Genomic DNA, 26,045 nt, shown 5'->3' with positions numbered 1-26,045 from the left:
AATATCAGACAGAAGAAGAGCAGAGGCACAAACACATCAGAGACATGTGAAGGAAAACATGACAACAGAGATCAAAGGGTAACAGCTGTAAGAGTTTTTTCGAGTCTTTAACTCTGCAGACAGAAAAACAGTAAAACAAGAAATGAAGCATCGACTTGAGTTGAGATCATTTTCTCTTTGGGCGGAGAGGAGACTGCACGTCCCACTGCCTCACCTCAGGAGTTCTGAAACAGGCAAGAGTGAAAAATCAAACCTCGCTGCAGACACCTCACCACACACACCCCAAACTCTAAGTGGGTGTGACGACAGACACATCACTTACCGCTGCTCATTTGACCTTAAGTGCAGGACACTCATCTCCCCTGAAAGACCTGTCAAGATAAAGTACAAGAACATGAACCTGGTGGATCTACTGCATGGGAAACAAAGCTTGTTTGGTCATCATCTGCCTGAAAAGAGAGAAATGTATCTGAACTCCTACTTGTTCCTTGGTCACTGAAGATGGCGCTGATCCCTTCATCGAACGTGAAGTTGACACTGAAACCTGGATTACAGAGATGATAAAGGTGGTTTTAAATGTTTATGTTAACATAGAAAACTAAAAAAAAAATTATCTGAACCATCTGAGATGAAATATCACTGGCTCCTGAGTCAGTGAGGGAGCAGCAGCTGGATAAGCATGAAGAGATCAGTTACTCAGAGGTTAAAGTCATGAAGGGGGACATGTTTCTCTCAGTGGGAATGAAGTGTAGATTTGTGGAGCACTGCTGGTTTGGCTCAGTGGTTAAACTGCCTCTCCTTATCAGTGTTGTTCCCATCGGGCTCCTGAAGTCAGTGGACTCCTCACCTGGCACTTTTTGTTGCAGTCTAGTCAACAGGATCTGGTTTATTTCATTTTGAAAGTCACTGGATTTTTTAAGGATGCTATGAAGAGGATCTGTTTTAATTGGACTCCCTCGCCACCTTGTGACCTGGAGTCTTTTTGTGAGTCTTATATTTGTTTTGGAATTAAATGGAGATCAGATTGAAACAAATTTTCTTTGTTCAAGACAACTTTTTACTGGATACAATGCGCAGAGGTAAGGTGTTAATCAGTATAGTTTGAAACATGACATCAAGCAAACGTAGCAGCTGGCGATATGTAGTGCTATCGGCAGCTCCACATGGCGGCTAGTACAAGCACTGAGCTAAACTCATTCACTGCCAGCCACTTTCAGAGCATCTTGAACGATCTTTCAAGACCCACATGTAACCTATGTTTACCGCTAAGGCTTACTTTATCATAAACTTAAGGATAACACAAGAAGAGAAGGCTAATGAAATCAGAAGATCTAAACTCAAAGAGAGGGAATGAATAAGGTGGCAATACTTAATAAGGCACAACAGACAGTAATTGAGGTTTTCAAAATATATTGTTTGGAATATAGTGTAAGGAAAATAAAATAAAAAAGAGAAAAAAAATATTTCAAGTTCTTCAGTTTTTTTTTAGTGAGTTCACTTCACTTCCCCAAACATTTACAAAGTATGTAAAATAGTGACCTGGGTTATACACAGAATGTTGTTTTCTATGAATGAACACCAAAACAACAATAATGCGAGACATAAAAATGGTCAGTCTCTGCACTTTTATTGCAGTCTGTATTGACAAAGTAGTACTTTAGTTTCAGTTTTTCACATAAATTGCTTGCACTTAAAATAAAAAAAAAGAATAGTTAATTTCATTTGCGGACAGAAGTCCAAGAGTTAAAAAGTCATACTTTGTCATGCAAGGATGCAAGTTATAAAATACTACAAAATGCACCTACATTGTTTTTTTGACTCTGTTCAGTAAAAAAGTCTGCCATTTGAGTTTAATTAGCAATATAGTATCAAGCGTTGTAGTAATATTGGGTAATGTCTCGTGATCAAAGTGTATCGACATACCCTTATTGTGGCCTAATGATTCAGGTCCTGATGCAGCTGAGATGACCTTTGTACCCCACTAATGCCAATGGATTTGTATTCTACACATACCAAGGATCGTGTCAAATGCACAACGTCGCAACCTATTGGTCAGAGGGAGAACTAACTCTGTGGTAAACATCTACGGTAAAATGTGCAAAGACAAAAATGCACACCAGTGCATTTATGACTGCCCCTGCCATTTGATTTTTTTAATTTCCTCTTTTTGCATTGTTGGGGTTCAAACATTTATTGATCTCTTACCCTTTGGTGTGCTGATGGCTCGGTTATTTACAGCTCCTTTGGACATCACTGAAAGCAAAGCACAGAAGGCAGTTAACAATCAAGAGACCATTTTTACTACTGGCTATATGTCTGATATAAAAATGATCAGATTGTATAAGTTGTAAAAAAGTGTTCATCAAAATCAGGTCAGGAATGATACTGAGGAATTCTGTTTCAACTTCACACTGATGTAATCTATAAATCAAACATTTAGGAAAGCTTTTTTTATAGTTTAATTCTCAAAATCAGAAGAATTTAAAAACATGGAGAGAATTTGTAAATTAAGAAGCTCTGCTGATTATAAACATATAAATATAAAACCTTCTAAGATCATCTTTGAAAAAGTTGTTTTTTTACCAGTATTATCATTTTTAAAAACCCTTCAGAGCATAAACCCTTTCAGAAGGCATAAAAAAGCTTAGAAACAGAGTTTGGACAGACCATTTTGTGAAAACGCTTCACAGGGATGCATGTATGAAGACTTGTGGAGTTTTTCTCTTCAGCCGGGCATACACTGAACGATATTTTCAATCGTTTCACTCAGTTCCATCTCAAACTACACGACTAGATCACTGAGTTCAAAAGTTCGCAGCCCACCAATCGTTTTCTCACACTTTATGACCCGATGCTCTGATGAGACTTTACTGCTCACACTAGATGCCCATCCATCGGACTCTTGTATCCTCCTTCTTCTATGGCGTTTCGGAAACTGGACTCTTGTGTCCAGCTCTGCTACGTAAAAAGGAGAAGAAGAAAAAAACCAGAAGCGGGAGCCGTACACCGAAGATGCTAAACAAAAACAAATGCCTTGAAAACTTGTGCCATTCTGGGAGAAGAAACGACAACAAAAGAAAAGAAGACGCATATAGGCAAGAAATCGGCTGGGCAGACGTGGTAAATATGGTCTCTCAATTTTTCAGGGAGGACAGGGGGTACACAGCGACAGCTAAATTGAACTTTAGAACAACTTCTCCCAACTTTAGACGTCACTTCAGAGATCGCACATGCTTCGTGCGAGAGGTTGAGGCAAGTCGGCTCGTGGTGCTGCTTCTATGGTGCGATTGCTTCATGAAGAGCGATCAGGATTTCAAACATGTTAGATTTTCTTGTGATCAGCGGATTTGTGGTTGGGAGCTCATTGTGAGGTGTTAATCTCTCCTTGTTACCCCACGTATACCACACGAAGCACGACACACGATTGAGCTGAAATTCGGCTCGATCCAAAAAATAGACGTATGAGAGGCAAATCATCTCAAAAGAGTCGACAATCACTCAGTGTATGTCCAACTTTAGGTCACAGGCTACTGGTTTGATCAGACTAATCTAAACTCCATCAGTGGGAAGTCAGTGCTTTTTTTTTTTTCTTTAAATCCTCGACACGTACCTGTTTTCTCCAGAGTAATCGACTTAGACTGGACATTTTCCTTCTCTCTGGACCTGCCCACTCGCCTGGGGAAACACACATTTTTCAGGTCAGGTGAATATGACTTATGTTAGGTCTAATAAGACTTTTTTTTACTTAAAATGACATAAAGAATCAAAATAAAAAAGTAAATAAAAACTTGTTTAGATTTTACTTTTTGCAGTGTTACCATTAACTTGCTGAATCATTGAAATCCTGAGTTTTGCCTCAAAGACTGACAAAAAACATAATAATACCTCTGCTGCTAATATTCACAATAATTTCTAATCACAGTCATCTGCTGAGACAGAAACTTACCTGTCAGTGTGAACGAGCCGAGCAGACCCTGGGTTTGGCCGAGGAGGCTGAGGTGTAGTAAAGTTGAGGTGGAGGAGCCTGGATTTGACTGGAGTGACGTGGACTGAAGGCTGAAGAGAGAGCAGAATCATTCAGACACTCAAAGTCCCAGCCTGCACCTCTTCCACTGTTAGAAAACAGCAGTGTAACAGTGTGTAAAACTTCCTAATGTGTCTATTCTGTGTGAGTTCTGACCTGTGCAGTTGGAGTCCTGGCTTCTCCTCCCAGGCTGGAGTTGTCCATTTGTTCATCCTCTTTCTCTTTTTCTGCCGTCTTCAGAGCAAACTCCACCTCAGCCGCCAGCTGCTCGTCTCCAGCAAAAAACTCTTTCACCTCGTTGCGGTAGTCCTGCATCGTCACCTGATGAACACAACGGATTCAGGTGATGCATGACTCAAAGACACCAACAGGACGGGATGCTGCCTGAAAGGCTCTCATGCAGAATCACGTCACTGAGTTTGTATTGGATTAAATGCTGTGGGTCCATTTACACTCATGAAACCGCAGAGCCGTAGTCCTCGCAGTGAAAACTGACAGTATTCTACCTTTGATTATCCTTTATGACACAATAAATCCTGTGCACGACTTGATCACTGATATGAAAACATGTTCATTCACATGTCAGTGCTAAGTTCTCACCTGGAGGTAAGTCATAAGGTCTCTGAGGACAGGAGAGCGCTTCTGCTCGAGCAGGGTCTTCAGGCTGATGATGAGAGGAACCGTGTGCTCTATGAAGACCTTCTTCTGGACCTGTGGATCAAAACAGGAACCAGAGAGTACTTTACTCCTCGTACCGAAACACTGGCTTGTATCGCTTCTGCATCCTGAGATGATACTCAGTAACATGTCACAGTTATTGGATCTTGGTTCGCACACTGTAAACCCAGATAAGTTGAGCTTACTTGAAAAATAATTAAGCCCCACGGCACTGTCTGGTGGTCTGTGCTCCATGGCACAGGGTCTTGTACCAACTGCTTTTGCAGTGTGTGCCTAATGGTTAATGGTTTTCATAGTTTAATCCAATTGAGTAATCTGAACTTTGGGGTTTACAGTGTTGGAGGGGTTCAAGTCAAACAACTTTTTATAGATATGTTGCTGATAAAAAAACTTAATGAAAACAAAGAGCTAAATCTTGTGCGACATCTGGTCTTACCGTCTTGTTTTGTTGTGGTTTGTCTAGATAAGCTCCCATTGCAAATCATTAAGAAATAATTTTGTCTATGAAATGATAAAATATACTTGGTTATAGTTAAAGAGGGGTATTCTCCATTCCCATATTTTAAAAAAAAGATATAAAGTAACAATGCTGGATATTCAAACTACATATGCACATTTTAAAACCCCATATGTTGTAGAAATCCCTGAATTTGAAGGTAAACTGACCTAAATAGGCTGGCCAATCAGAGAGAAGGGGGTTTGTGGAGTGGGCCTTAAAGAGACAGCAGCTAAAACAAAGTGTGTCAGAGACTGAAATAAAGGTGTTTTTTTTCTAAAACACTAGTGAGAGACAAACACATTTTTTGAGCTGTAATGTGAAGCTACTACAGAGTACTAGAGGAAAAATGTTAAGACTTGAAAAAAACACCATACCCCCTTTTTAAGGTTGAGGATGTACTGCTGACAAATTGAAATCAAAATGAAGTCAGAAGTTGGTTAAAGCGCATGTATGAGGGTTTCCAGAGTGACCTTGTTTTATGTTGTCAGCAGTGTGTGAATAATATTTCAACAACAATCAATGTGTTTGTCTTAAGAATAATAGCACCCAGGCTAACGCTAGGAGCATCAGACTTAGTATCAACTAAAGTTTGGCTTAGAAGGTGTGAATAAACAAGTTTTATCTATAAAAAAGCCCTGAGTCCTCATTTTACAAAGACACCATCCATCCATTATCTGTACAGCTTTTCCCTTTTAGGGTTGTGGGACTGGAGCCTGTCACCCTGACTCTACTAACACTAACAACGCAGTCGTTTGGCTCACCTGTGACACCACCTTCTTCTGTGCGGCCTGCAGGACCGTCTTTGCCATGTGAGCCATGTTCTCCTCCTCCGGCTCCTCCTCTGCATGGCCTCCTGCTGGAGCAGATACGGCCTGCAGCTTCATTTCCTTCAGACTCAAAACGTTGAAGGTCTCTGACAGGATTTCAGCTCCATCTGCATCCAGAGGCAGCTCTGCATCTGCAAAGCATGCTGGGATACAAGAGATAAGAGGTTATACTGGATTTACCACGGGCTTAAGTTTTTGCTTGGTAACAGTCCAGGATCCAAAGACAACGTGTACAGGAGCTGAGAGGATTCTGTTTTTAAGAGCCCACTTCTTCGTCCTGATTGTTTTCTTTCAGTTAAATCAAACAGAAAGAAAAAAAATGGCCTTATTATCCACGTTTGACTGATTTCTAGCCTGGTTTTGACTTTCAGCCCACTCACCCAAGACTGTCTGGTTGACTTTGTTGAAGATGTTGAAGCGCTGGGCGTCTGTGCAGTTCTCCAACAGAAAGCGGTAGATCCGGAAACGCTTCTCACGGTGCTTGTCTCCTTTCAGGGAGAACTGAACTCTTTCTCTGCATAGATCCAAAAATGAGTCAAATAAGGTGGGCTGTTTCAGTGTTGGTTTCAGAAACTGTGTTTTTTTTTCTGAAGCCATGAAGATGGTGGGAATGCTTTCCAGAAACCAACCTCTCAGTTTGAGGAAACTTGTTGTAGGCCTTGTGTTTGTTGTAGGAGTTGAAGTGGAAGATGGACTCGATGAAGTGTTGACTGAACATTTCGGGGTTTTTCTTCAGCAGCCGGTGGAGCAGGCAGTATTCGCACAGACTGAGACAGGAAGCAGAGGACACTCAGGTTTCATTCAGAGTAGTACCAGATTTAAGTTCATTCCAAGGTGGGTTTTTACTTTACCCGTACTTTATTACAGCGGATAACGGCAGTGCCAGTTTCATAGAAATCACAGAAATATTGGCATGTTGGTAGTCTAGTCTTATCTGCTCATAAATTATTTTTGGCTCTTTCTTGTTTTGTCTGTTTTTGGATTGTGTTTTTCCACTGTAGGGGTCACTGGTCTCCAACAGCCATCTCTGAGTCATGGGCTGGGTGTGGGAACCCCTCAGCATGCTTTCACTGCTGGTTTACCAAATTCTGAACTGTATTATGATTGTACAATGGGTTTATGTGAATTTTTTCAATTTGTGTCCAAACTTTTCAGCTCCTAACCCCAAAAACAGGCCCAGTGTTGCAGACTCCTCAGTTAGAGAAGTAGCTATTAGCTGGGACAGAAGTCGTTTTAAGGCACTATTAATTTACTCGCTGTAAGCTGCAACAAAATAATTTCCGCCATTGGAATTAATAAAGTATTACCAAATCTTATATTAATTTTCATAAAAATATTTGCATGTAATTGTGACGGATGCTGTAGGAACATCATTGTGGGAGGGACAGAAAGTGTTACGAACACCATAAAATTGACGTGTTTCCTAAATTAATCTGTCTCCACTGATACCATTGTTATCCTTGTTCGGTCATGTTGGAGGTCTTCAAAAGAAAAGTGGTAAATAGATTAAACATTTTCTATCTGCATTGGGTTATCAGGATCTATCACACACACACACACAGAGCCTCATGTACCTGGCGATGGCAGGATCCGGGTCCACCAAGGCCACCATGAACCGAAAGAAGAGGGAGCCCTTCCATTTTACAAACTCTTCCTAAAATATAACAAAAAACAAAAGAATTCAGTTAGGTGGAGACCAATCCAGTTTTCAATGTGGATTACCAAAGTGGTAATCGTGAACTACTGTGGGTGAGAGCGTGTGCTCTTTGGATGAGAGATCAGCATGAATATGAGGAGAAGATGTGAGATGACAGAGACATAGGCTGCGTTCACACTGCAGTGAAAAGTGGCCTGAATCAGATTTTTTGGCTCAGATGTGACCTGTATCTGATTTGTTTCTGACAGTGTGAACAGCACAAGTCACATTGAATCTGACCTTTTCAAATCAGATTCAGGCCACTTTCAAATGTGGAACTAAATCAGATACATATCTGATTTTTTTTAATGCGACCGTGGTCTGAACAGCTAGGTCGCATTTAATGCGACTTTGACGACATTCTACAGCAACAGTTTACCTCAGGACAAATGTTTTCAAAGTCACTTCATGGACAGAACATAATTAGAGGTTAATATAGACATGATTATTAAAAAGTGTATGCTTTTTTTAAATAAAGAGTTTTAGTTATTCATCCAGCTACAAGCTTGATTAAACAATGCATAAAAGGATGAGTGATGAGAAAAAGTGAGAGAGCGCTGGGGCGATCGACTGGCGTCTCCATTACACACACAATAAAGGATAAAAGTGAATGAATCCTACGTTTGTATTATGATATCTAACAAACTTCGTTTATTAAAACTGCGCATACTTTTTGAATGGACTAAGCAGGATAAACTAACAGTTTACAGGACGCAGAGACACCGATGATCCACTGCTGTTCCTCTCATCCGTGCGTATTTGCACGCTGCTGTACTTTCCTAACAGACAGCGTCAGTCAGAGATCCGTCTGCTCCTGTCTGATCTGCCCTCAGACAAACTACGAAACATCAGAACAGATGACAAAACTAAGTTTTTGCCTCTTTGTTCACCTGTTCAGCGCACTACAGCTCTGAGATGTAGCAGGGTCAGCAGAGACCCCGGTGCAGGAGACAGCGTCCGCCTTAAGGTTTATAAGAAATGAAATATAGCCATAATTACTTTAATAAGAGCTCACTCAAGGTGAGCTGCTGTAACATCAGGTTTTGCGTTATGGAAACAAACTTTCCAGCATTGTGAAGCACAGTTTTGCTCTGTGTTTGTTGCTCCTCATTACACCGTGCTGTGCCAGATGTCATTAATGTTAAACTGAGCATGCGTGTCACTTCTGAAGCGTGAGCTGTTCACATCACAGTCTGCAGTCAGGTCACATTTACAGGTGTTATCTGAACAGCTAAACACAAAAATCGGATTTGAGCAATAAATCGGAATTGAGCATTAAGGGCTGCAGTCTGAACGTAGCCATAGTGAGATGCTGCAAGTCAGAAAAGTTCAGGCAGCTCACGCTCACACTGAGGATGTGTCCCAGTAGTTCAGAGAAAAAGAGCGTCGCAATGTTGACAAAAAACGACAGAGATCATGGAGAGGATCAAAGGATGGAGCGCCCGAGATAAACAGAATAAAAAAAGTACGTTTTGTCTGTTTTTTGGATCAAGAACATGAAGACAGACATAAAAGAACAGAGTCCAATCTTCTTAGGCAGCTTTGGTGTTTACATAGTCATAGAAAACAAGATTATTTGGGTCTTGAAAGATGGTTCAAGATGCGCTGAAAATGGCCGGAGTTAGTCACATTAATTTTCACCCCAGTTGATGCACACACCCCGTACACAGAAGCTGCAGTCTTTAGCGTTTAAAGTGAGAAATACTTGGCATCAGCCCACCTTCTGGATCACCTGGAGCTGAATGTGGGTTGTGTTGATGAGTTCTTACCTGGAGCAGGTTGGTCAGCATGATGAGAGTCTGCTCCCTGACCACAGCTTCACTGTCGCGCAGACAGGCAGAGATGTTGGGGATGTAGTGATCCACGATGTTGGTGTATCGAACACACAGATCACACATGACCACCACCACGTTGTTGCGCACAGCAACTTCTGTTCCAACCTCCAGCTCTCTGGCAAACACGGGCAGGTATTTCTGGACCAGTTCCTCGTGCTGCAGACAGAGCTTACCTGAAGCAGACAGACGGACACAGAGGGAGGGGGCGTTAAACCAGAAGTGAAGCAGAACTTTGACCCAAAGCCAGCTGCTTTTTAAGTTTGAACCTGAAACTTGATGTAAGATGAAACAGAAAGCAAATACAAATGGATGTAAACTAAAAGACTGACAGCTTACCTAAGGTGATGACTCCGTGTGCTCTGATTCTGGTGGGCAGAGAGTTTTCTCTGAACTGAGACAGAGGCTGCGAAGCCGGCAGCTCCTCCTGTAGCTCTGTCAGAGGAAAACATAAATATTAGACATTTCAACTTATTTTTAACAATGTTTTAGAGGTATGGTTTCAGATGTAGTATTTTACTATTGAAACTTAAAAGGCTTTTAATGTTACCTCACATTGAACCACAGAAGAAAATAAAATCAACCTTAATTTAATCACACAGCTCAAAGTCATAAAATACACCTTAAACCATTTCCAGGAAATAAAACCACTCCAAACATTTTAGCTGCTGTCTCTTTCAGAGCTGAAACGATTCCTCGAATGATTCAAGGTACTCAATTACAAAAAATACTCGAGTAATTTTCTCTGCCTCGAGGAAGCGTTTAATCTTAAAAAAGATCAAAGAGTGGTATTTCAAATAGAGCTGAGGCCATAATAAGAGAGTTTTCAGACCCCTCAAGCTACCTCTTATACAAAATAGCAACTAGCAACAAATCTAGCTTCTTTTCTGGAGTTTGGAGACTAATGGGTCATTCTACGAAACGGGTGCCATTTGGGTCCGCAACATTTGATGAGATGTACAAGGCACAAAAAATGTGTTAAAGTGTGTTTACAAATTTTGGAGCTACCAAAGCAAGTGCTCTTATTGACACGCTGTATCAGAAAATTCTATTTCTTAAAGAGAAAAATTTCATTTGAAAAATAACTGCTCTTGAACCAAACAAAAATGTATTTTATCTGATTACTCAATTAAACGATGGTATTTTCAGTAGAACACGGTACTCGAATACTAAAATATTCGATAGCTGCAGCCCTAGTCTCTTTAAAGCTCCCTGCTCCTTTAACCCCTTCCCTCTGATTGCCCTGCACTCTGGAGGCCTGTCAGGTTTGAAGCTATCTGCAGACCTTGGTGTTTGAGGCCCGCCCCACTAACATGCCATGAACCAATATGGAGATCCTTATGTGGCAAAGAGCTTGTGCTATTTTTAGATCAATTTACCGACAGATTCAGGGATTTCAATGACATATGAATACATAACAGTTCATAAATCCTCACACATAAAATGTGAACATCCAGCATTGTTACTTTAAATCCACCTCTAATATATGATCCAGAACACAAAGACTCTTGAACTATCATGATAAATACTGATAAATGTCCAATGTAAGCTGAATGTAACACACACTGAGATCACATTGATACTTCATCTCTAAACAGCGAAACAGCTTTTCTTTTTAGAGAGCTTTCTTTTAGATGGGGAAATCAAAAATATAAAAACATAGTGTTTAAAAAAAGAGATTCTAGGTCTTTGAATCCAGCTGTTGTGAGTCTCAGAGGTTTGCTCCTCCTACCTGTCACCCTGTCAGACTGCGCCGTGAGGACTGACTCCACCAGCAGCACCGTCCTTTTGCCGACCTTTGCAGGACAGTGGAGTGACGCCACACCCAGAGTGTGGAGGTGTTTAATCTGGAGAAGGAAACACTTTCAGCTCATGGTCTTGGTTATCTTGTCAAGTTTAAAGAGTGATGTCTCAAAGTCAGTCAGTCTCAGCAGTGGGTGAACTTAAAGCTCCTATCAGTAATTTTCAGCTGTTGTTACTTTGTCCCCACAAGATCCATGACCTGAGGAAGGTGCTACCCAGGGCAGGGTCAATTTAAGGAGTAAGGCTGGCACACATTACACAATTCTTCAAACCTTCACACATGTAGAGAGCACACACTTGATGATAACAAAAGACAGATCGCACAAGATCTTTCTCTTCTGATCTTGCAGTGTGTGGTCTGCACCTCATAGCAAACCACACACTGATGATTCTTCAGCAAAGTATCAGCTTCTTGCGCTCCATATTCCAAATCTCACTTGGTAAAATGTGACTTCGGTGTAAACAAACAAGACGGACAAACGGAAAAGAGCAAAGATGTTGGTTTTCAGCCTCTTGCTCTCAGAAAAAAAAAAGAAAAAAAAACACACCAAAAAATAAAAACAATCATGGAAAAAGTCATGGAAAGTGCTGGAATGTAGTCAAATAAAAGTCGTCACAAGTATTGCAGATAGATTTCTGAGTTCCCCACACACAATAGGATTTTTAGTCACAAATATTTAACATGTTTATCATTGACGATTTCATCCTCCTTTTGAGGCCTTCCGAGTGGCTACAACTGGACAAAATCACTCTCAACATACCCCACACCACAAGAAAATCACACCCGATGCTGCTTGCAGACACCAGACAATCGGGCCTTTGCTAGCTATAAACGTGACGGGGAGATCAGGACAAAAATCAGCCCCATTATCTGCCTGTAGTTAACACATCAGCAAAGCCGACTTCACTTGTCTTTTAACTATTGATCAAACATTTTAGCCACTAAAAAAAATCCTACACTCTTTGGTCAAAGTCAACATTAAGTTAAAGTTAGGCACTGACCACAGATATACAAATGCTGGGATTTTGGATCCTATATGTGACCTGGTGACGTTAAACAGGCACATGTCATTCAGCCAACAGCAGCACCAGATCACAGAGGAGCTGACTCAACATTCACTGGGCTGAAGGAGTTGTAGGTTTGTTCTCACCATGAGCTCTTCGTTCAGGTTCTGGGTTCCCTTTCCCTTCAGGATGATACTGGCTAAGTACGCCTCGCTGACAGAGACCAGCTCACCACAGTGCTGGTTCAGAAAAGCCTGAAACAAAGAGAAATGATTTTACTGTATGTTCAGCACTAAAATCTAAATACAGTAAAAATAAAAAACGACATTTCGATTTGTCTTTTTAGCACATTGTCTAAAAACAGCTGTTTCCCAAATTTGACAGGTGATTACAACAGGTTTATCATTTCAACACATTCTTAAGAGGTTATTATGATGAGACTGCTTGGATAAAGATCAGCAGCTGTGGAGTGAGGAGAAGGAAAGATGTTCAACCTGAGTCTTTTTGATGTCTGTATTGTGACCCATCTGATGGAGAGTCTCCACAGCTGCATTGATGACCTCCAGAGACAACGTGAAGGTCTTTAACCAGGACATCAAATCCCCTGAAGACAGACAGAGAGAAGAGAAGGAACAGACTTTCAAAACTTCTTTATTCATCTATTAAAAGTGATAATGAGAGGATTCTTCTCTGTATTCTGTAATTCTGGACGTGCTACATGCTAATGAAGCAGACACAGTTACACACTGATGAAACTGTTTGCTGGCTGCGTGAATCAGTGCACCAGTAGGTTGTTGCACAAGGGAGAGGGCTTTTCAGGGCTCTGTCAGCCAAGGTGGGACACTCCTCTTTACTCTTTCTTACATGTATTCAGTAGTTAGACAGGGGTAAAGCCTCAAAGTTCAGTTTTTTAGATAGTTTATTAACAGGTGCAAACTGCCAGGTCAACACAGATCATGATATTGTCACACCGAAGTTGCAGCTGTCATACAAAGTGTGATTAGGTACAATCGGAAACTTGAGAGTACAATGAATACGGCACTTTACATGTTGTTTTTTCAGGAAAAATAGTCATTAAAATTAAAACTAAATGCAAATAAAGGATAATTATATTAGGATTCTATTTTTTTCCCTTCTATCCAATTTTCTAAGGCCCTCCTGGTGCCCCCTTGCGGCAGCCCCAGGGGACATGGCCCCTGGTTTGAAAACCACTGCCTTAACGCATCCTTGTGACTGTGAGAGAGATTTTCAGGGTTGGACATAAACACAACATTGCAAGGTTATATAATAAAAAATAAATATGATAAATTGAAAAAGTTTTAGATTATATTGTTAAAATTAACATTTATTACCACACATGGATAAAAAAAAAGTATGAAAAACTGGTACCGTTGGGTAAGGATACTGATTGCCAGGTACGGGGCATTGGTAGCGTATCATTTAAAATGTGAACAGTACCCATCCCTGGTCAGTCCTGCCACAAACCCCATCCTGACCTGATGATGGGCTTAATCAGTTGCAGTTTTAAATCCACAATGTCATGCTTTGCTTGTCTCTCTTTGTATTTCTGTCTGTAACTCTGTTTTTTGCTGCTGCCTGTCTTTGCCAGGTCTCTCTTGAAAAATAGTTTTTTTTAGCTCAATTCAATATTAATAAGGGTTAAATAAAATAAACAAAAATAAACACTAATTTTAAAAGGACGATTAAAAATTATATCTATATTTAAAGAGGAAAGATGTGAAATCAATCGTATCAATGTATTTGAATTAGAGCTTAAAGCTTTGACTTTATTCTCATCAGAATCAGAGTTATCACAAATTTACAGTTTTTTTTTCCTGCAAAACTTTATTCTGGTAAATTTTGGATTGATTCAAATTTTCATACTTCACTGTTGAAAACTCAGTGCTTCTAAAACTTTTAAAACCCCATCGTCGGTCGACACAGTGATCACTGGAGAGCATAAACAAAACTTAAGGCAAAAGGTAAAGATCGAAAAAGTTTCAGACTTATTCTGCACCATGATTACTTACCAACCATCATGTCTTTGGTGTGGTCGTTCAGATGAGCAGCGATGTTCCCGACCACACACAGGATGTGACAGCAGGTCGCCACAGGAACAGTTTCTGAGCTATGAGCAAAAAAGGGAATGAACATCTTTTCTTAAATATTATCAGGAAATGAAACAGGAGCTCAGCGTAGCTGCCGCTTGTGTCCCTCTCACTTGATCATTTTGTCCCAGGCCTCCAGGATACGATCGTAGGGGAGCTTTGAAGACGAGGCGGACACCTTAGAGAGCAGCAGCCAGGCTCCGTCAGCGTGATCTGACTCCGTGTGAGAGATCAGGTTGGTGACGAACGTCGGAGTGAACATGTTCTGCTTGGACCAGATGGTGAAAGCCTTGCTAAAATACCGTCTGGAGGGAGAGGATGAAAGTGATCAAAGGTGGTCGCAACGGGGAAATTACACTTTTCAAAAAGTCTTTTTAAGCAGGTTCAAAGTGGTCGCTGTTACTCCATATTTTGTGCAGGTTATGTCAGGATTAGACCCTCAGTGTTCAGTGAGCTTCCTCTAAAATTAGGGATGTGGTGTCATAAAGTCTGCAGGTTCCTGCTGGTTTTTCTCAGGGAATTTTTCTGCAGCAGTTTTTGTTGACACTTCTAGACTTTTTGGGGGTAAAAAAGAAACAATAAAACAACATGAACTGGATTATTTGGTCCAACCTGAGGTTCTGGCAATCATGACAGAGCAGGTCTAGCAGGGCCCAGGTCAGCTTCTGACTGGCGTCCAGGTGTTGGCCAGCAGAGTAAGATTTGACATGCTTGAGAAGCATCTGGTCCAGAGCCTCCAGGGCTTTGTCCTGTACTGAGCTCTCAGAGTCCATCACCGCTGGTAAGACGCCCTGCAGCCAGGCCTTCTGCACCACGCTGCATTCTGGTTTCCCCTGGTGGCCGGAGGAGGTTACAGAGAGGCTTCAGTGTTTGGGAAAGTCAGGAATTTGAAACACAGAATAACATAAATATGTTTTGTCTCATCTGTTTCAGTTTGACGTTGACATTGTTGCAAATAAACTGCTGGCCTGCAGGGATCAAAGCAAAACAAAACATTTTTTCAGGCCTCGTCATATTCACTCGTGATAGGCTGCACCAGCCTTTAAGAATTGCCCCTTTTCTGCAATTGTTTCCCCAGAGCTTTTAGGTTAAAAAGTTAAATTCTGCATTAGCCATTCAGTTTCTCCAGCATTTCAGTTGTAAGAAAACTTTGATCTACACCATTTAAATATTCAAGACCATTAACATTGTACAGGATCAAGGTGATTTTGAGCGGTTTATTTATTGTTGTTTGCTTTTAAATTAAACATGTTGACCTATTCAATAAAACTGGTGGTTTTGCAGGGCTTGACTCAGTACAGCGAAAACTGTGCACCCGAGCAGACACGGAGCCAGCGCAGCAAGAGGCGGGGGTGAGCGTGCACGCCAGGAGCTGCTGGACAGCTGTTGTTTTGCCCATTTTCATTCTTTGGCCTTTAACCTCGGCGAGACTTGTTTTTTTTGCCCGGCCTTATTCTCTTTTATTTTCTTTTATTCCCTTTTATTTACTTTCAGTTGTTTTTACCATGTTTTATTTATGTGTCTGTTTTTCCTGATCTGTTTTAATCTTTCTAATTTAATCTACCTGTACCGCACTTTGTTTACAGTTGTGGTTGTTTTTAAAAGTGCTTCATAAATAAAGTTGGTATTGTATGGTGACCGTGGTGTGGGTAAGAGGGCGGGCGGCAAGTTGCATGAGTTTCTTGCTACTGTTTGAGCGAACTTGCTGTCACATCTTGGGACTCCAGCCACACAGTGGGACAGACAGCAGGTGCGGATGGTGGTGGACGCCACCTCCAGCACGGGCCAGGTGTACCCACCAACCACCGCCTCCACTGATGCTGCTGGTGGAGGTCTGACAAGTTACTTCAGATCCTTCCCTGAGGGCCAGAGGTAAACCAGTCCTCTGTTTCTGATTGGCTAATAGCAAGGCTCTGGCTGGCTTTTTTGGTTTACAACATGATTTTGTTGGATTGTCAAAACAGAATCACATTTAATGTATCTCCCTCCTCTTTTTCAAACTGACGAAAATCCATCCAGAGACAGAGAACTTTAATCCCTTTGTCTTAACGTCTCTTGGTGCCGGTTTCCTGCTTTACAGAGCGCCTTTTTGAGGCCATGTCCACACATAGCCGGGTATTTGGGAAACCGCATGTATTTTTATACGTTTAGGCCTGACGTCCACACAAAACAGCAGTTTTACGTCACTAAAAACAATGTTTTCTGAAAACCGGCCAAAGTGAAGATTTTGGAAAACTCCGGTGTCATGGTTTTGTTTGGACGCAGTTAACGGAGTTTTCGGTTCTGAAACGTCACAGCTGAATGACGGGGGCTCATCCTGATTGGCTGGCATGGGTTTTACGTCAGGAAAACACTGCAAAATATAGGTTTGGCTTGGAACGGCACTCACCGGCGGATTTAGCCCCTGTGTGTGGACGAAAGTTTTAATCGAACAAGGGGGGGGATACTCGTTTTTGAAAATACCCGGCTACGTGTGGGCATAGCCTGAGACTCACAGCGAGCAGCTCTCCTAGACACTGCAGGGCCTTCTTCTTCACAGACACAGCCGGGTCTCTGCAGCGCTCTGACAGTGTAGACAGGTTTTCCTGGCTGGTTGGGATCACGTTGTGTTTCAGAAGACCCAACAAAGCCTGTGAAGAGCAGCAGAGAACAGAGCTGAAGGAGATTCTGTTTGACAAATGCTTTTCAAACTTCTATCACAAACCCTTTCTAAATACCTGCAGGGCTGATTTCCTCACGTTCGTCTTTGGGTCTTTCACACGTCGTAGAAGAAGTGCCACGTTCTCTTTTGCTGCTTCAAATAAACATTATCAATGTTTATTTGGTTAATTTATCAATGCGAAAGTTAAAGTCTATAAGCCTGTTCGTCTATTTACTGAATTCTGCTTAGTACCTAATATTCATGCAAGTCAAACAGCTTAAATGCCACCCTGAGGTGGGTTTGTCTCACCGTCACAGCTGGTGCTGACGGTGCCGCTGATCTCCACGGTCCTGAATGGCAGAGAGCGGTAGGTTTTCTGAGTCTGCTGGGAGCTGTGGCTCTCTGAAACACATGTCAAAACAGCTTTAACACAAACACTTGCTACAAGGGAAGCCAGGTGGTTGTTCTGGAGACTTCTGTAATTCCCTTCTTTCTGGTCTAACACTCAAGCTTCCATATAAAGTCCAACTGGTCCAGAACTCAGCTGCCTGGATCATCACCAGAACCCCCTCTGCAAATCACATCACTCCTCTTCTTCACCATCTGCACTGGCTACCAATCAAATACCACACTGACTATAAGATTCTCCTCCTCACCTTCAAGGCTCAATTAAGACTGTTTTCTGGGGTTTTATCTAGGGATGTCCCGATATTACATTTTCACTTCCAATACGATACCCATACTGCATCATTGAGTATTGGCCGATACCGATATTAATCCGATACGATATCAGCATTAAACATGCATACTTTTGTTACTTATTCTGTAGTATGTCAGTCATGCTAGAAAAGGCTTAATTAAGTGATATTATTCAAACAAAGAACAGTAGTCAGCAACAGTAGGTATGAGGAAAAACTGACCCATTTATTATTAACCAATGGGTAACAGAAATTTTAATATTAAACAAAAAAAATACTAGTAATTGAATAAAATAAAGAATAAATTAGAAAACCCAGAAAATAACCAAATACATCAAATGAAAACAGCAGAAGCGGAGTCTGGAATGGACTGCTTATATCGTAGATTTTAGATGCCTTCCGATACGATACCGATACCGATATTTGTTTTTTGCTGATATCGGACCGATATCCGATATTAATATCGGACTGGGACACCTCTAGTTTTATCTTTCTCACCACATGTCAGCCCTGAATGTTTCTTCACTCTGAGCACAGACATCTGCCTCCCAACACTGAAATTAAAAACATCTGAGATCAACATTCACAATAAAAGATTCAAAGTTTACCTTCTGGGAATTGGCTTTCCATCACTGTCTGTGTTCCAGCTGAACAGAGAAAGCAAAGAGGCGCTTTAGTGTAATAATTTCTATAAGAACATTTTTCCAATTCTGCAAGCAGCTCCAGACATAGCGTGTGTGTATGTGTGTTTTCTCACTGGTAGAGAAGAGGTTGTGGACGGCCCGGGTGACATTGAGTGAGGGCAGCTCCAGACACTGTGCCAGGCAGGACAGAGCGTGGCCTTGGACTGTCGGGGAGTCGTCCATCCGTCGAGCGAAAAGCACATTTTGGATCAGAAACTCGTGAGGAAGGAAGCAAGCCAGCTCTGGATCCTGACAATCCTCAGACCTCCTCTCCGGCTGCTCCAGCAAAGTCATCACGACATCCACAGAGAAGAGCCGATGCACCATCTGCAGAAGCCAACAGAAGGAGCAGGTCTTGATGTCTTGAGACAGCATTAAAGATTGATTAAATTATCGATTGATTCACATCTAAGGAGGGGACACTGAGGCCGTGTTACCTTTGAGTGTCTTGAGAGGTTAAACAGCCACTTGACGAAGCAGGCGTAGTCTTTACTCGCCATCTGAGACGTCAACATACCCACAGCTTGGGCCCCGTGGCTGCGAAACTCACTCTTCTCCACCATCTAAACATCCACAGAGGGAGAAACATTTCTTAAAGAGAAATCAGTTCATCCACTGAAAACAGAGTCTAATCAGTCATCAAGTCCACTCACACAATCATCAGTTATATTAATGACAAAAAATCGAATCCTCAGTGAGAGGCTGGTTCATTAAATCTCTGAACTTCACAGAAAACAGCAGACGTCATGTTTTTATTGGAGCTGTGTCACTGCTGAGGAGATTCACCTGGTAGCAGATATGCTGCAGAAGGATTTGGAGAAAAGGCTGAGCCAGCTCCTTCAGCTCCTCCACCAGATGACTGCAACCACAGAACAACACAAACATAATTTTATTTCTTGAAATGAGATATTTTTCTGGACTTTTAAGGTAAATGTGGCTCACAAGAAGCCAAAATCCATTTTTAAGTCTTAAGTCCTGAGAGACAGTCAAGGGCTCTTTGTTAAAATAACTTCTACTAGATTACATTGCTCTATAAACCATACTCAGGGTTAGAAAAGAAACTCTACAGCTCTGCTTCAGACGTGATGAAGTCTGTTTACCAGACGAAACTGATGGCCTGGTTTCTGGTGGCGAGGACGGCCTGGCTGGGTACGAGGAGCGAGGGCTTCCCCCCTCTGCTTTTCTTCATCATCAGGACGACGTAGAGAAGCCTGTGGAAAACCCTGCACAGGGACTGAAAAGAGACAGCGCTTTGAGTCACAACTATGCCATGTGATATAAAAATGACCCCATAGAGTAAATGTAATGAGCGCCACCTTCAGGAGTCAGGAAGAAGTGAGACAGTGAAAGTTGGGGGAAATGTTTGCAGCATATCATGTTTATTTTGAATCAAATCTTGAGTTTGGTTTGGACAATGATTTATGGGAGTGTCAGTATTTTCTCACATCTGAATGTCTTGTGTATTTCCTGATGAGCATTGCTGCTATAGCCAGCACTTTACAGTCTGCAACTTTAACATTTGACTTTGGGAAGACATGAGATTTGAGATGACTATGAAGGTCGACACAATGACAGAACATGTTACAGATCCCAGCAGCTGGGCATGTTTTGTATTTAGTGAAATATGTAAACAAGGCAGACCATAGACAGGGTATATGCTGAAATCCTGAGGTTAAATTCAATACCTTTTTTAAGACTTTTTTCAAAACCTTTCAAAAAGTCTTAAGACCTTATCCCGACTTTAAGCTGCTGTTAGCAACTGATCTTTGACAGTTGTAGTTCACATTTCAACATAAATTAGGTAAGCTGAGAGGGAATAAAGCTTAAAAGAATAAATGAAACTAAAGGCAGGTTAATTGACATTCCCATTTCCACAAAAAGTAACAGCAGTTATTTAAGGCCAACTTGCAGAAAAAAAAAAATCATTTCATCATTGTCAAAATTTAGGATATGTGCATTTGTTGTCACATTAGCCTACGCCGCGCCTCACAAATTACAACTTTGCTTGCTTCACACCTAAAACAACAGTGCTACGTAAGTGTATTGATAAATACCTTATCTCATAGCGTTGTATCCGGTAAAAAGGTGATTTGAACAAAGACAATTTTGTTCGAAAACAACTGAGATCAGGGGAAGCTGGAGGAAGCTTTCTCTAAATCCTAAGAATCCAAGATCCCAAGTCATCAAAAGGTTGAGAAATTTTCTCAGGAGGCTTGAGAAACTCTTATGTTCTAGAGAGAAATATTTTGAGATGCTAAAGTTTTTTTTAGATCCTCACACTGGTCTGTGATGAGTGTGATGAGCAGAATGATCGTCCAATCACCAGGCCCTGTTCTACGAAGCAAGTTCAGTCTAGCGAGATAGCCTTGGAGCTGCCTCGCTGAACTGAGCGCGGTAGCCGGTGATCTCGCTACACGGTTTTACAACGCTGGTTATCAACCTCATAAGTGGATCCAGCTAGGCAATGAGCGCGTGCACGCACATAAGGCGGAGCCCGCTGCATCTGACCAATCGCGAACATGGAGCAGTCTGGAGTGTCAGAGCAGGCCGGAGAGAGAAGGACCTCATACTTCACACAGGAGGAGCAGGAGGTGATCACGAGGAAGTATGACGAGCTGAAACATGTAATTAAGGTTAAAAGCAACACTGTCGCTGCTAAAGCACGGAAGGAGTGCTGGCAGAAAATTGCTGACAGTCTAAATGCGCAAGTGTAGTGCAAAAAAAATCTTTTGTGCCATTATCATCCTGAAATAGCTCTGTTCACCATGCACTTTTACTGTAACATGCACCATACCTAATTTATTTCTTAGATGAATTTATTCATTTGTTCATTCCTAATGTGTTTACACTTTTTGTGTGATATGTAGCCCACATGAGCCCTCCATGAATTCCTGTCTCAATTTTAATACGGGCGATAAAATATTGTCATGGAACAGAAGTGTTGGCATTGAAGATCTTATTACGGCAATGAGAGTTCTTCATTCCCTTTAACTACCTGTAGAAAGTGTCATGTACTACCAACCCCTCCCTGGAAAACCGGTAACTTTCATAAAGGTGGTCATCCGAAAAAGAGAGTGGGTCGGTGCGGTCCCTGAAAATTCTCGCGCGTCAGAGTGCTCCTCGGACAGTGCGAGCTCCGATGTCCACGGGATCCTCTAAGAACGGACAAGACATTTTTTCGTGAGGGCTCATTGGTCAGTGGGCGGGGTTTTTATAGTTCGCGAGTTCAATCTGGAACCTAACCTGCCCCGAAGCAGGTTAGCCGTTCAGCGTGTGTTGCCATGGAGACTCACCTCGCTGAGGAGTGATCCCGTGTCGTAGAACAGGGAATCCTGAACCTATCCTCAAAGCTGCCTCGCTAGGCAGTAATCCTACTTCGTAGAACAGGGCCCAGGTGGGGTTACTTTTGAAGGTTCAGACCCTGAAAATATTTTCAAACCAGATGGACTATTTCCGATATATGGAACTGTCTGGTCAGGTTAGTTTGTAACAGTCGCAAGGAGAAAAAATAAATATTCATGGATATGTTTGGAGTCAAAGCTTGAATACCAATAAAATGTAATACCTCATAACATTAAGCTCAACACTTTTTAATACTTTTAAGGGCCTTAATTTTCCCACAACTGATTTATCAACTTTTAATACTTTTTAAGACCCCGCGGACACCCTAGTAGAGCATGCACACTGCTGGCTCACTGTAAAGAGTCATTATTGGATTTTACCTCTTTCTGATCTCCATGTTGAGGTGAGCAGAGCAGCTGCAAGCCGTAGAAAGCCATCTCAGGAACACTCCTCAGCTCGGTGATATCTCTGCAGGAGGGACAACAAATGTCAGCTTAGTAACATCATTTTTTACGATGCTTAACAACAAGTCAGAGTCTGCAACACCCCAATATCAAATTTTCTGTTTGGTCAACACTGCAAAAGGAAACTCACTGATCAGCAGCAAAGGTTGGCTCTCCAACGACAGGCTCAAAAGAAAGCAAACTGCTGAAGATCTGCAGAGAAAATACAACAGGTTAAAACACGGGGACACTGCAGCATGGTGTGACAAGGTGTGTGTGTGTGTGCGTGTTACCTGTGCAAAGTTGGTGACACTCTGTTGCCTGTCCTTGAGAGAAAACGTCTGCAGGAGTCTGAGGAGGCTTTGAACTAGATAAACCACTCCATCTCTGATCCTCATCAAGTCCTGGCTGGAGAAATGCAGCCTCTCTTCATCCTCCTCCTCTTCCTCAGCTCCATCCACTTCCATCTGAGGATGAAAGAATAAATAATTCAACTAAAAGGTATGCAGCTCATGTTTTTCCTCCGTCTGTCAGGGTAAGCTGATGTTTGAACACAGCAGGCGAGAATCTGGAGCAGTCTCGGTGAAAGATAACTCAAATATTTCTTTTTAAGAGGTACCTGTCCCTCTGAAGTGTCTTTCCTCTGGGGTTTGGCACGTTTTCCATCAGTCTGCGAACTCTTCAGGCCGTCTTTCTTGCGCTTCTTCCCACAGTCTTGCGGCCAGCAGTGAGAGGTCAACTCTAAGCACGTGTCCATCAAAACCTCGTGGAACACTTTGTTGGCGATGCTTCCTAAAGGGAGAAAACATGTGCTGTGACATCGAAGGGAACTTCAGTCGGCAAAAAAAGCTGTGGAATCTTAGACATGCGGATAACTTTTCAGTTTTCTGAACAATATAAAAATTTAAAACTTTAAGCCACGGTTTCGAAGTTCTGGCTCTGTGGCTTTGTTAAAGCTATTGGCACTGGTATTTTGCGTCATGTCACTCGCTGACTTCCTTACCTGGGATTCCCAGCAGCAGCAGGTAAAGTGAGGCAGCATGCAGGCCGCTCACTCTCACCTGGACGTTGGCTGTTTTCGCTTTAGCCGCCAGAACGAAGGAGGAGAGCACAGCCACAAGACACTTGACCGATACCCCGTTGTCTCCCAGCGTGACCCAGACATTCTGCAGTAACACAGTTTGATGCTGACTTATCAGGCAGCTTTTGGTTTCAGCACATTTCAGTAACATGAATTATTAGTTTAATCTACATATATTCATATTTAAAGCCCATACACCTTAAGAGTAACACTTAAAAGCACTGACACTTATCTGCACAATGAATTCAAAGTTAGGGCCCAACAGAAAGAGCTGCACTTCATTTATCAACTTGAAATACAGGGGGGGGGGGGGGGGGGGGGGGGGGGGGGCAGTGAGAGAATGTTGAGACTCTTTATTACCTGTGAAGCTTCATCTCTGCCTGCAGACTGTTGTACCTCTGCAGAATGCAGCAGTAAACACTGATACAGCTTTTTGAAGTCTTTTTCTTTAATGATTTCAAGCTCCTCTCCGAAGGCCTCATCGAGCTGTTTTCTTTCAGTGAACTCCAAGTCCCAGACCTCATCCACCCAGGCTGAAAATTACAACAGTTATTACATTAGCCGAGAGGAAGTAACACTGTTTTCAGCTTTAAAAATCAAATACTCACGATTTGTAGTATCAGAGGCTAACATCTAACGTACTGCATCTGATGATGTCTCAAGTGCAAATAGTAGATTACTTGTTTTGTAGTTTTTGGTTCACAACGCTGGGCCGCTGTAGCCTTCTCCATTAAAACGATGTATTTATATGTATAAAATGAACATATGAATAAAAATGAGGTTGGTTGTATAAATCTGCCCTATGAAAGCCACCGGAGTTCAAAAAAAAAAAAAAATCATGACGCGCTCCTAGCTGGCTTTGGACCACCACCCAGAGGGCTGCTCTGTTTTTAAGCTCCTTTGACAGAATAACACTCCAAGCTTTAAATCATGTTAAATAGATAAATAGAGCAGGCCCAAAGGCTCACGGGGTTCATGCAAACACCTCTACAGTCTATCATTGACTCGTGTGTCAAAACTACGCCCTCTTGTCTATGGAGTTGCCCAGCCCGTAGGTGTCAACAACTGTATCTTAGTCGCCACAAACAAACAATTAATGAGATGTGAGGTGTGTTTTCGACTTTAATTTGTTTAACGTCGTTACCGTGAAGTACTAGATATTTTCTAGCATTTAGAAGCGGTATTTGGGCACTGTAACCTGTGGCGTACAGAACCCGGGAAAGTTACGCACATAAGGAGCTACGCTGTGTTTACAAATCCCGATAAATCCGAACTGCTAAAACCTGTGACCCTAACAGACAGGGAATAAGGTTTACTTCGCACATGAAGTCCATGAATCTTACCTGATGGGATTTCATTCAGCCTAAGGAACTGCAGCGCAGATATCAAATCCATGTTGTTTTGGATTAGTTTGAAATCAGCCCGCTCACAGCCGTTGCGCATGCGCAGACATACTCCGCTCGTGTTGATTTGATTGGCGGATGGCAACAAGCTTTCAGGCGCATATGCGCCATCTATCGGTCTGGAGTATAGAACCACAATGTAAAAAAAGATCAATAAATGAGAAAGAGAAATAAAAATAAATGAATAATAATCAAACCATTGAATAATAAAATCCTTAAAAATTAAAATGACACAATGGTGCATATTGTACCTAAAAATACATACTTTCAAATAAGCCTTCATTCTTTCAAAAATTTAAACAGATTCTCTGATGTGTGTCCACATTACTCAGGATGATGTTTATCCCAGGCACTAACATCAGGTTAGCTCAGCACACGAAACAGACTAATTTTTTATGTTTTGCACATGTTCAGCAAACGTCCCCACCCTTTAGGTGTGTTTGGACTGTGTTTATTTATTGACTTGTTGCCGCAACACTTTGCTTCATAAATTATACAAAATAGATGACATTCACACAGGTGTATAGCCATGTCCAATTTGCATGACATTACTGCGCTACTGCATTAAAACCTCACAATGTCAAGTGCCTCATGCCAACACAACGGGATCCACACCATCAATGCAGCCTCAATGCTTCCAATATTAAAAAATGTGTACATCTACTTCGTATTCATTATCATTCCTTTTCTTGTAGCTGCTTTATTTGTTCTGGATTATGGAAGGGTGCATGATGTAAACTTCTAAATTTTGGGTTTTTATCACTAGTTCATATTTCATTGTTGCATTTTGCACTTCTTCTTTTTTCTCGAATGGGGCATCAGTAAGAGAATATTCTATTCTATTCCAGTTGGATATTTTCTTACCTGTTAAGAGATTTAGCCCTGTATGTCCTATCCTCAGTCTGGCGAGGAAACCTTCCTTTCAGTTTCTGCCCTTTCAGTTGTGAACTGAGTGGATTGACAGATTTGAACCTATTATATGAAAAACAGTTGCACCTTTAAGGTTTTTATGTAAACAGGCATTGGAAATAATTTCTCATATATCTCCAAAATGGTGTCACAGTCTCATTCTACCAAAGTATAATTAACTGAGCTTTGACAGTTTTAAAGTTTTTCATTAAAACATTTTTTTTATTTTTATTTTTTTTATATTTAAACAACCTTGTAACAGAGGCATTCTGCCAGCTGATAAATGAACAAAGCAGTGGAACCAGAAGAAGAAAAAAAATAGAATTCATTGATACCTGAAACTAAAACATACTGGTGGAGAAACCTCTAAAAC

The 26,045-nt window shown here is 41.6% G+C and overlaps 1 protein-coding gene across 2 annotated transcripts; it reads right to left on the bottom strand.

Annotated features, from left to right (window-relative positions):
• Window positions 1–24,822, bottom strand: ncapd3 (non-SMC condensin II complex, subunit D3). 2 transcript variants are annotated; one of them, XM_074676572.1, is made up of 35 exons: window positions 24,704–24,822; window positions 23,721–23,893; window positions 23,283–23,445; window positions 22,899–23,071; window positions 22,573–22,746; window positions 22,431–22,492; window positions 22,217–22,304; window positions 19,595–19,728; window positions 19,281–19,353; window positions 18,932–19,057; window positions 18,569–18,821; window positions 18,420–18,458; window positions 17,423–17,515; window positions 17,190–17,266; window positions 16,968–17,102; window positions 15,085–15,305; window positions 14,586–14,777; window positions 14,395–14,492; window positions 12,859–12,968; window positions 12,511–12,618; window positions 11,289–11,403; window positions 9,896–9,991; window positions 9,494–9,732; window positions 7,603–7,682; window positions 6,658–6,795; window positions 6,409–6,542; window positions 5,963–6,171; window positions 4,625–4,735; window positions 4,181–4,345; window positions 3,947–4,056; window positions 3,611–3,675; window positions 2,206–2,253; window positions 482–544; window positions 323–371; window positions 1–224 (listed from the first exon to the last, which is right to left on the bottom strand). In XM_074676572.1, the coding sequence occupies exons 1-35, from the start codon at window positions 24,801–24,803 to the stop codon at window positions 167–169; spliced, it is 4,272 nt and encodes a 1,423-aa protein (XP_074532673.1). In that variant the 5' UTR covers window positions 24,804–24,822; the 3' UTR covers window positions 1–166. The 2 variants fall into 2 exon arrangements, with proteins under 2 accessions (XP_074532673.1, XP_074532674.1); XM_074676573.1 differs by having other exon boundaries at window positions 17,190–17,263.
• Between the last annotated feature and the right edge of the window lie 1,223 nt (window positions 24,823–26,045).

This window comes from Halichoeres trimaculatus, unplaced genomic scaffold, assembly GCF_033239565.1.
Source record: "Halichoeres trimaculatus isolate MK-OKI-2021-1 unplaced genomic scaffold, fHalTri1.1 fHalTri1_scaffold_8, whole genome shotgun sequence".
Classification (NCBI taxonomy): domain Eukaryota; kingdom Metazoa; phylum Chordata; class Actinopteri; order Labriformes; family Labridae; genus Halichoeres; species Halichoeres trimaculatus.
This window is presented reverse-complemented; position numbering and strand designations above follow the sequence as displayed.

Bases quoted from the DNA above. Each gene is read 5' to 3' on its own strand.
- ncapd3 (XM_074676572.1), bottom strand. From the start codon at position 24,803: ATGCGCAACGGCTGTGAGCGGGCTGATTTCAAACTAATCCAAAACAAC. The intron at 17,103-17,189 runs GTATTTAGAAAG...TGCTCTTCACAG, and splicing joins TGAGGAAATCAGCCCTGCAG to GCTTTGTTGGGTCTTCTGAA. The intron at 9,992-11,288 runs GTAGGAGGAGCA...TTCCTCTGACAG, and splicing joins GCAGTCTGACAGGGTGACAG to AGCTACAGGAGGAGCTGCCG.